Here is a 10,733-nt window from a genome sequence, read left to right on the forward strand (position 1 = left end):
GTAAGGAAAAGTCTACAGCTCAGACTAAACACTTCCTTAAGGAATAAAAGAAAATAGCTTTGTTTTCACTTCATTGTTAGCAATGAAGTGAAAGGCTACAACCTTTTTGCTTCTGTTTGCCTCTGTGAATTTATATATGTCAAAAAAAGTTAAGAGAGTATGCATTAATATTCTAAACACTGCAAAATAATGAGATGATATTATTGCCTAATAATATATTTTATATATTGTTATGTTTCTATGTATTTATGTGGTGAAAGAAACAAGCAATACTGAACAAAACACCCAAAGAACAAATATAAACCTGAATTCAACCCATTCTCTAATAAAAAAATTTACCTGTATAAAAATCACTCCTGTAAAAAACACTAGTTCAGTGTAAAACAAAAAAGTATGCAGAAGTTAATTATAAGTAAAACATTTTAAACAGGAAGAACCCACCTGTATTCAGAAATTTGCTGCTATAATAAAATAAAAATATAAATAAATAAAAAAAGCTTGTTTCCCTTTTTTCAACTAACTATGCAAAGAGATAGACACCTAAAACCTAGAATCAAAAGCATGAAAAAACCATGATTTTGAAATTCAGAATTTTGAAAATGATCAGTACATAACCAAAATTATTTTGAAGCAAAGAAATGAAATTATAAAACAAAAGGGCAACAAGAGGTATTAGTTCTGGGTTCTGGTTTTTTTGTGTATTGTACCAATTTTGTTCTGTAATGCACTCTCTTCCAAATCCAGTGAAGCCACACTCACTCTGGCCAAAGGAAGAAAGACTCCACACTGCAAGACACAAAAACCTAGAGACACTACCACAACAACTAAGCAAAAAACAAAAAAACAACAAAAAAAGAAAAGACAAACACCTATCCTAGTCCAGATGGTGATAAAGATAATTAAGACAAAATTTGGGAGTAAGAAGGGAGGTCTGGACCTTCAAGATTTGACTTTATTGGATACAAAGCAGAACAGACCTTAACCAAAAGTAGAGTAAGGTCAAAGCTCTTCACTCAACTGTAGTGCCACCTCTCAGACATAGAGGTGCTGTAGTGCGTCAGGGAATTCCAAACTCCGTGTTTTTCACCGACCATCAACATTAAGGGTTTTGGCTGAATGTGCATGTGATATCAAGCTACTAACTGTCAGAAATAGTTGCACAGACAAATCCAGACGGGATGCTTGAACAGTTATAGCCCAAAGGATATTTATTTACTCCTCCTCTAAGTCTCAGTCTATGCAACTTCCTGTGGACAAGGATCACACAAGTGTGTAATGAAGGAATGCTCACAAGCCATAATGTGGGGACACTGTAGTGAAGTGTACTTTTTGTACCATCTCATTAAAGGCCTCTCCTAAATTTGGATTTTGTTCTCAAAACCAACTCAAAATAAGCAGATCAGGCAAATGGTTAAATTAAATGTTTGCAGCTTGACTGAGTCAAGACTGCAGTCTATGAGGAAATATTCTAAATCTTTTCTCTGGCTCTTGACATTAATTTGAATTCTACTGAGATACCTTTCTCTCTCTGTAGTCTGCAGGTTTGTTTTATAATTTATCTGTCAAGATACAGATAAATGTAAAAAATTCTTTATGCAGATTTACAGAGAACTTAGTACCCTTGTCTAAAAAGTCTATTTAATGCAAGTTGTCACAGTAGTTTAGTTAAAAATAATTACATATCCTATGAGGGAGGTTCAGGATCTCTCCTCTTTTGCACACACCAACATGGGCAACTTTTGAAAAAGATGCCTGACATAGTCACACATATCTAGCATTCTACCTTGAGTTCTGTCTTCTATTTTGACGGATTCTTTTCATCTTTTGGGTATTCACACTTTACTGGAAACTGTAATTAGAGCAAGATGATCCTGATGGTATTGTAGATACAGTAGTTCTTGTGCATTTAGCTAGTATTTTTGAGAATTCTTAAGTTTATAAAACAAACACTGCAACCAGACATCACCACCCACACTTTTTCATCAAGGAGATACTGACTGCACCGTGCCAAATTGTTTTTCCATTTTGAGAACACACTTGAAACTGCAGATCCACATACTTAACAAGCAGTAGTGGCATTTGTGATTAGAGGGTTATGTTGACATTATATGAAGTAATGGCTCTTGTCCGTAGTTACTTAGATACTTAGAGATACTTACAGAATATACTTACAGAAGATACTTACAGAAAATTATGGAATTTCACCTTCTCACATTAGTTTCAACTTGAACTGAAACAGACCTTGGTTTTTAAAAATGTTAAGAAACCAATCTGAAACCTTAAGGCATAATCAGCCTTTAAATGACATAAAAAATAAGGGAACACTACAAAACCAAGCTCTGCCTCAGTTCTGTTAAAAGGTTTCTTTCAACCAGCAGATTTTCCAGCAAAATTAATTTTCTAGCAAATTTTTCTAGGTCTGAACAACTAATTTCCTTCCAAACAGCAGATAATTAAGAAGGTACAGTAATAAAAAAACCCAATTCTTTGGACTTTGGGAAGGCATAGTGCAATGACCTGAAGGTGCTTCACCTACAGCTTCAGAAAGTCCCTGTTAAAAATGCACACTTCAAACAATCATTTGGTGTATCATAAGTTTATTTAGTAGCTGCAGTTTTGTGTGAAAATGTGAAATTCAAATCAGTATTCATGTGAGGGGGAATGAAGGCCACCATTACAAATACAAAGAGTGTTGTGCAATAAGTGTCCAAGGCAATTCATAGTTCAAATGATCACCAATTTGTACTGGAGCACTGACAAAAGCTTTCAAGCTTGCTCCACTCCTCTTCCTAACATACACCAACTACTAAGAACTAGTCAGTCTCCACGGCTCTTGAAGCCTACATGATGGTCGCTAACTCAAGAGAAAAAAAGGTGATCCACAGCTGCAGAGGAGGCACAGTTCAATGCTGTGGGATGACACGAGATCAAGTGCTCTGCCCATCGCGGTTTTCTCATCAACAGCCGCTTTGACAGATTCCTCTCGTGTTCCAAGCCTCAGCTTCCCACAGGAGCCCGGGTATACATCTGGGAAAAAGATTAACAAACCAGAACGCCTCCTCCACCCTTTCAGTGGGAAGGGCCGGGTTCGACGGAGGGAGCCCAGGGCAGCCCCGGGGCCGCTCGGGGGTCACAGCCGGGAGCAGCGGGCGTGACCCGCCCCTACCCCGCAGCGGCGGGGAGGGCCCGCGGCACCAGCCGGCGCCGCCCCCTCCACCGGGGCCGCCTACACGGCCGGCACCAGGCTCTTCTTATCCAGCGGCTGCTCGTCCTCCTCGAGCAGCAGCTCCTCTAGCTCCCCTTCCTCGGCTTCCGAGGCCTCGGGCCCGCCGGCGGCCCGGCAGCGCCGCAGATGCCACAAGGCCCGGCGGTGCTTCTCCTGCAGCCGCCCCAGCTGGGCGCGCAGGGCCTCCGCCTCCTCGTCCGGGTCGGCGGAGGGCTTGTCGGGGCCGGGCCCCCGCAGGGCCTGTCGGAAGAGCCAGCGGTTCTCGCGGCGCAGGCGGCGATTCTCCAGCCGCAGCCGCGTGTTCTCCTGGCGCAGCCGCGCGTTGTGCCACTCGCGCTCCTCCCGCTGCCGCAGCGCCTCGCTGTGGCTGGCCGCCAAGTCCGCGTACCGCTCCGCCAGCTGCTGCGGCGAGCCCCGCGACTCGCCCCGCCAGCCCTGCCGCCCGCCGCCCGCCCCGGCCTCCTCCGCGGCCCCGCCGCTCCCGGCGGCGGCACCGAGCGCCGCCCGCGCCGCGCCGCTGCCCCAGCGCCCGCCCACCGCGCGCATGCGCCTCATCCGTGCCGCGCCCGCCGCCCGCCCGCCCGCAGCCGCCCGCCCGCAGCCGCCGCGAGCCGAGGGAGGGCTCCCGGTGCATGCAAATCAGGGCGGGGCCTGAGCCCGCGGGGCGGGGCCTGAGCCCGCGGGGCGGGGCGGGCCGGGCCCACCGCGCGCCCCTGCTGTGAGCGCGGGCGGCCGGCAGGGGGCGCGGGGGCGCCCGGGCCCGGAAGCGCGGGCGGGCCAGCCCGGAGCGGCCCTGAGGCCCTGTCCGCTGCCGGGGCGCTGCTATCGGCACGCCGGGCCGGACAGAGCCGCGTCCAGCCTGGCCTTGAGCGCCGCCAGGGCTGGAGCAGCCACAGCTTGTGCCATTGCCTGTCAGTAAAGGTCTAAATGATGAGCATTTATTTAAAACACTTAGAAAAGAAATAGCAAGGCACTGCAGAACATAAATAATCTTAGTTTTACTGTACTTTTGCTGTGACTGCTAATCAACAGAAATGCACAACTATTTCCTGTACTAAGCCATTTTCCAAGAAGAGATTGACTAGGGCGTTTCAGAAGTTCTGCATGATATGTGACTGAACCAGTTTTGCATTGAAGGAAACATGTTAATACCTGTTTATGACTCAGTACTTAATGTTGCTGCTTTGTAAATTTATGAATTTACCCACTCATAAAACTTCAGTTTGAACTATAAGCTGAACCCAAAGTAGCACCTGAAACTCTTCCATGTGTGTGGAAGGCTTTGCACTCCAGAAAAAGAGTGGAGAGGGTAACAAAGTACTTGAGCTTTTGATGACCAGTAAATTAAATTACAGTCATCATTAATGGCACCTTCGCTTTGATCCAAATTCCTCAAGTCTTTCAGAGAATGTTGTATCATGGGTCTTAATTTGTTTATTCATCTTTGTTAGTTTTTTCATGTGCCTTTATTTTATGCTGGAAAATACATGCATATATAGTTGCATAAGGATTGACAGTCTATATTCTTAGAAAAATTAGGTAGCATATCAGAAGACTATTTACTGAGTTTTAGATTCCTGTGACAACGTTTAAACACTAATTTGATATTTTTAGGTTAAAGACTGACAGAAAGTCATCTTGATTGGGGAAAGATGATAAATGAACATAGAAAAACTTTCATCGTGAGATAGGCTCACACTAGAAAGCGTGAAGGGGGAAAGTGCAAATGGAGAAGTAACCAGAAAAGTTGTGACTAGTTGTACAGTTTTCAGTGATTTTTTTTTCTCACTGAATGCCTGTGAAGAACAAAATATTTTAAACAGCAATACAGTAATGGTATTATTTCATTCCTTTTGATTAAAGCTTTGTGTTTACTTAATGGTGTTAGGTCTCTGTAGGTAAGAGAAAGTGACAGTACTTGTGGACTATCAGCTGGCATTAATTTTGAATGCTGTCCAACCTGCACAGGAAAATTACTCTAGAAAAACACCTCAAAAGGAAAATAAAAACTCTTTGTGTCTGTCACTCCCTTACCACTGAATCCATACTTTTGAAGTGAATTCAATCAGCGCTGCTGCTTGTGTAAATATTGAGGGTAACATTCTCTTTTGGCTTTAGTGGAAGATATACCAATAGGCCCAAATTGAGTTTAAAAATTTTTGGTGCATTTGCATTTTTTTTCCTCTCAAGTTACAGAGTAATAGAATGGTTTGGGTTGGGAAGGATCTTTAGAGGTCATCTAGTCCAAATCCTTTCAATATGAAGGGGCAAGTTCTTCCATTTTAGCCCTGCCTAACCTAACCTTGAATGATCCCAGGTGTGAGGCATCTACCAGCTCTGCAGGTAGCCTGTTTCAGTGTGTCACTACTATTGCTGTAAAAAGTTTCTTTCCTGTACATGGTCTGAATCTACCCTCTTAAAATCAATTACCCTTTGTCCTGTTACTATAGACTCTACTAAGAAGTTTGTCCCCATCTTTCTTTAAGTCCTCATTAAGTACTGGAAGTCCAAAATAAAGTCTCTCTGGAGTCTTCTTTTCCAGGCTGAACAACTTCACCTCTCTCAGCCTTTCCTTGCTGGAGATGTGGTTCAGCTCTCTGATCATTGTTGTGGCCCTCCTCTGGGTCCACACCAAAAGAACCATATTTTTCTTGCGCTGAGGACCCCACAGCTGGATGCAGTACTTGAGGTGGGGTCTCACCAGAGTGGAGTAGAGGGGCAGAATCACCTACCTTGGCCTACTGGCCACATTTCTTTTGAAACAGCCCAGGGTATGTTTGGCTTTCTGGGCTGCAAGAACACGCTGCTGGCTGATGTCCGGTTTTCCACTCACCAGTATCACCAAGTGCTTCTTGCCAGGACTGCTCTTAATCCCTTCATTCCCTGGCCTGTACTGAGGGTTGCTCTGACCCAGGGGCAGGACCTTTCACTTGGCCTTGTTGAACCTTATGACACGTTTAACATGAGGAGTGAACCTATGACTCCTTTAGCTTATGCAGCTCCCCCTGGATGGCGTCCCAATCCCATTCCTTGTGTGTGTCAAACACACTCCTCGGCTCTTGGTGTCATCTCCAAATTTGAGGGTATACTCAATCCCACTGTCCATGTCAGGAATGAAGACATCAGACAATACTGACACCAATACAGACCCCTGAGGGACACCACTCATCATCATGGGTTTCCATCCAGACACTGAGCTGTTGAATACTACTCTGAATTCAGCCATCCAGGCAATTCTTTACTCACCAGATAGTCCACTTAAAATCCTCCCTCCAACTTAGAGAGACAGATGATGTAGGAGAATGTGTCAAAGGCTTCAAAGAAGTCCAAATAAATGACATCTGTAGCCCTTCCCTTGTCCCCTGATGGAATCACTTCATCACAGAAAGGCCACTTAGTTGGTCAAGCAGGACTTGCCCTTGGTGCAACCATGCTGGCTTCCTGTTACAATTTAATAGCTCAGTAGTTCCCAGGTTCATCTTTTCTATGAACGGCAGCTCCCTGAAATGCCATCCCAGCCTCTGAAAAATAGAACAAAAAGTAAGGAAATATCCCACCGAACCTCTCTCCCACTTCATACATTACCCTGAAGTGTGTGTAAATATACTTCATACAGGTTTTCCTGAAATGAGGTAGATAATTTTGCTCTGATGCAGCTAGTTCAATATGGCTTTCAGGCTTGAACTTGATTCAAAGTTGAAACACTGAAAAGCCCTCAGGATTATGACATAGATGTTTTGTGTAGTCCTGAAAATAAAGGAATTGCTGTGTACGTGAAGCAGTGAAGCAGTGTCATTCAAGGGAGACCAACCAACAAATTGAAAAATGCAATACAGGAAGCATTAGCTTTTAAACTGAGTTTGTAGGTGCCTTCAAAATGGCCCAGTTCAGTGATGTCACCTTTTCAGTTGTAAGGCCCAATTGAGTTCATTTAATGTGTTTATTTAGTTGTCAATATTTGTCAGAATCGAAGTTTCTAGCTGACAGCTCTAAACCTTCCAAGCGGAAGTAAGGATTAACTAGTAAATACTAGTGGCTCTGCCTGAGGGACAGTCTGGAAGACCATTACTGGGAAAGAATATTAAGTTTCATTAGGTTGTATCTTGAGTCAAGATTTCTCTGATTGCATGTAAAAGGTTAGCATGACTTGCATCACTGATTACATTTCAGTGGACACAACAGAGCAAATTATTCAAAAAGAGATAAAATCAGGGAAAAGAACAGTGCAGATAAAAGAATAATATAACAGGAGAATCATCAATTGAGGTTTATCTTGAGACTTTATGTTGGTTGTCCTCTGTGTGGCTGTGTGGCCAGCTCTTGGTTCATCCCCTCCAGGACAAGCCCCCACAGAGAAAGAGTGAAAGAGACAATGTAATAGTTAATACACAATAAACACTAAACATACAATACCAAGTGTTTATTGTGACATAGGAGGGAGTTTCAATGTGGGGTGAGAAACTTAGGCATCTATGCTTACTCTCTAGCCCATGGATCATCTATAAAAATAAAGCATGGGCTTCTATCAGGAATAAGATTTGCCATCACTAGAGAAAAAATGAAACATGGAGTGTATCAGTAGTGTGCTGACAGTACTGGGAAAATGCAGGACCATCTGGGGGTCCTTTTAGGTTGAGGGAAGAAATATTGGAGAAAGGATCTGTGGTCTCATGTATCAAGATAAAAGGAGCATTTCCTTTTCAAGTATGGGAAATTTGGAAAACTCTCCCCTTCCAGGTTATTTTACCTCCCAAGCTGAGTTTTCAGTGGAAGACAAGTAAACTTCATTTTAAAGAAAAAAAATTCTTTTTAGAGACAATAAGACAGCTCAGACAGTGCTGTTGTACTGAGGGAGAATATATAACAACATAATAGATGTAGTTCTCATAGCATTGTTGCTGCTTTTCATTCATAAATGATTTAGGCAATTTAAAAAAATTTAGTTAGCACTACTAAAATAATTCTGTTGATAGATCTTATAATGTCATCTGTGACACCTTTTTAAATTTTTCCTGAGTAGAAGACACAGCGTATTTATTCTCAGCAGTCTTCACATTGAATTCAAGAACAAAGAGAGGGTCTTTATTCTTATCCCTGTTCACCAATGCTATAGGAATGCTACAAAAGGCAAAAGCAGTAGGATTGTATACTTAAAGTACTGTCAGCCTAGAGTAAATGGGATCGCAAGTACTCTGTGTAACTAGGGATTGTGTTCAGAAGAGTATTGGGAAGAGGAAGAGGGTCTGGAAGCTAATTTACTTGCATTTTTGCCAGTCTGCTTTATGCATTGTATTTAAGGTGTCGTATTTCCTCTACTATTGTTAGTGTTGAGAACAGGATGTATTAGAAGTTGCCTTTTCATTCTTGAAAGGAGTGATGTTTTTGGGAATTTTGCAAGCTTTCTGAGAATGGGATACCTTGGGAAGGAGTTTATTACTTAACTATGTTACTGGATTGCTGATCTTTGCCTGGTAAATACCTGTGGTCTGATGTGCTTCTATCTTGCACTTTTCTTTAATCTTTATTAGTTTCATATTTTATAAAAGACATTCTGAGTTTCTGTTGCTTTTACTGTTAACAGTATTTTCAGAACCATGCTTGAAAATAGTTTACCATCACAAAGTATATTTAGCACCAGCAGTTCTTGTTGATGCTTGCCAGCAAAAATATGATTTTATTGAAATAATTACTAAGGAAATAATAGGTAATATTGATGGTAATGGAACAGATCATCTTGAGTGCCATCACACAACAACTAGAGGATGGCCAGGGTATTGGACTCAGCTAGCATGGGTTCAGGAGGGGTGGGTTGTGCTTGACCAACCTGATCTCCTTTTATGACCAGCTGGCCCACTTGGTGGATGCAGGAAAGACTGTGGATGTTGTTTACCTGGACTTCAGCAAAGCTTTTGACACGGTCTCCCACAGCACACTCCTGGAACGGCTGGCAGCCCGTGGCTTGGACAAGCACATCTTCACTGGGTTAAGAACTGTCTAGATAGCCGGGCCTAGAGAGTGGTGGTGAACAAGTGCTGCATCCAGCTGATGGCTGCTCACCAGTGGTGTTTCCCAGGGATCTGTGTTGGGCCCAGTCATGCTCTGGATGATGGGATCGAGTCCACCATCAGTAAATTTGCAGATGATACCAAGATGGGAACATATGTCAATCTCTTGTAGGGTAGGAGGGCACTGCAAAGGGACCTGGAACAGTTGGATAGATGGGCAGAGTCCAATAAGATGAAGTTTCATAAGTCCAAATGCCAAGTCTTGCATTTTGGCCACAATAACTCCCTGCAGCGCCACAGGCTGGGGACGGTGTGGCTGGACATTGCCCAGGCAGAAAGGGACCTGGGGCTTCTGCTCGACAGCCGGCTGGACATGAGCCAGCAGTGTGCCCTGGGGGCCAAGAAGGCCAAGGGCCTCCTGGCCTGTACCAGGAACAGCGTGGCCAGCAGGAACAGGGAGGTCATCCTTCCCCTGCACTCAGCACTGGTGAGGCCACACCCTGAGTGCTGTGTCCAGGTCTGGGCCCTCAGTTTGGGAAGGACGTTGAGTCACTTGAGCGTGTCCAGAGGAGAGCAACAAGGCTGGTGAGGGGCTGGGAACACAAACCCTATGAGGAAAGGCTGAGAGAGCAGGCCTTGTTTACCCTGGAAAAAAGGAGTCTCAAGGGTGACCTTATCACTCTCTACAGCTTCCTGAAAGGTGGCTGTAGCCAGGTCGGGGTCAGACTCTTTTCCCAGGCAACAACTTACAGAACAAGAGGCCACGGTCTTGGGCTGCACTAAAGGAGTTTAGGTTAGATGTTTTAGAAAAAAATTCTACACTTCAAGAATGATAGGGCAGTGGAATCATCTGCCCAGAGAGATGGTGGAGTCACTGTCCCTGGACATGTTTTAAAAAAGGACTAGACATGACACTCATTGCCATGGTTTAGTTGGTGAGGAGGTCTTAGGTCATAGGTTGGACTTGATTATTGCGGCCTTTTCTGGGGTTCAGGCTGTCCCCAGCAGGCTGCACGGGTCCTGCATAGTGCATTCCTGTTCAGGACAGACTGTCCTGTCCGACCTCCCAAGCAGTTCTGAGCCGCAGGCAACCTTAGCAAGCTCAAGTGATATCAGCTCTTCAGTGATTATCAGCTCATTGTGATTTCAGCTCTTCAGCTTGCTAGGTGCTTAGGCAGGCAGACACAGAGGGAGAGAGACCAAGCGCTGTGTGGGGTTCTACAGCAGTGCCTTTATTGATTCTGCAAGGGTTGATTCTATTGATTCTATTGATTCTATTGAACCTGCAAGGGTTCTCAAGGACAGCTCTTCTGCCTGAGCTGGGTAAAAGCAGCTCTTTATATAGGGTACAGGAGTTTCAGAAATTGTCCAATAGCAAGGGTTAAAGGAAAGTCACATGTAGTCTTACTGAGAGATAAGCAAAGGTCCAAAGGCAGAAGAGGGGCTTCTAGCCCAGTCACCACGACTTGGTATTTCCTATCTTAGGCTTCTGACTGCCAGGG

The 10,733-nt window shown here is 44.2% G+C and overlaps 1 protein-coding gene across 1 annotated transcript; it reads right to left on the bottom strand.

The window, feature by feature from the left end:
* Positions 1-3,131: 3,131 nt before the first annotated feature.
* TUSC1 (tumor suppressor candidate 1) lies at positions 3,132-3,781 on the bottom strand. Its single transcript, XM_058044108.1, has one exon. It carries the CDS (start codon positions 3,779-3,781, stop codon positions 3,227-3,229), a length of 555 nt encoding a protein of 184 aa, XP_057900091.1. The 3' UTR covers positions 3,132-3,226.
* Between the last annotated feature and the right edge of the window lie 6,952 nt (positions 3,782-10,733).

This window comes from Melospiza georgiana, chromosome Z (genome assembly GCF_028018845.1).
Source record: "Melospiza georgiana isolate bMelGeo1 chromosome Z, bMelGeo1.pri, whole genome shotgun sequence".
NCBI lineage: Eukaryota > Metazoa > Chordata > Aves > Passeriformes > Passerellidae > Melospiza > Melospiza georgiana.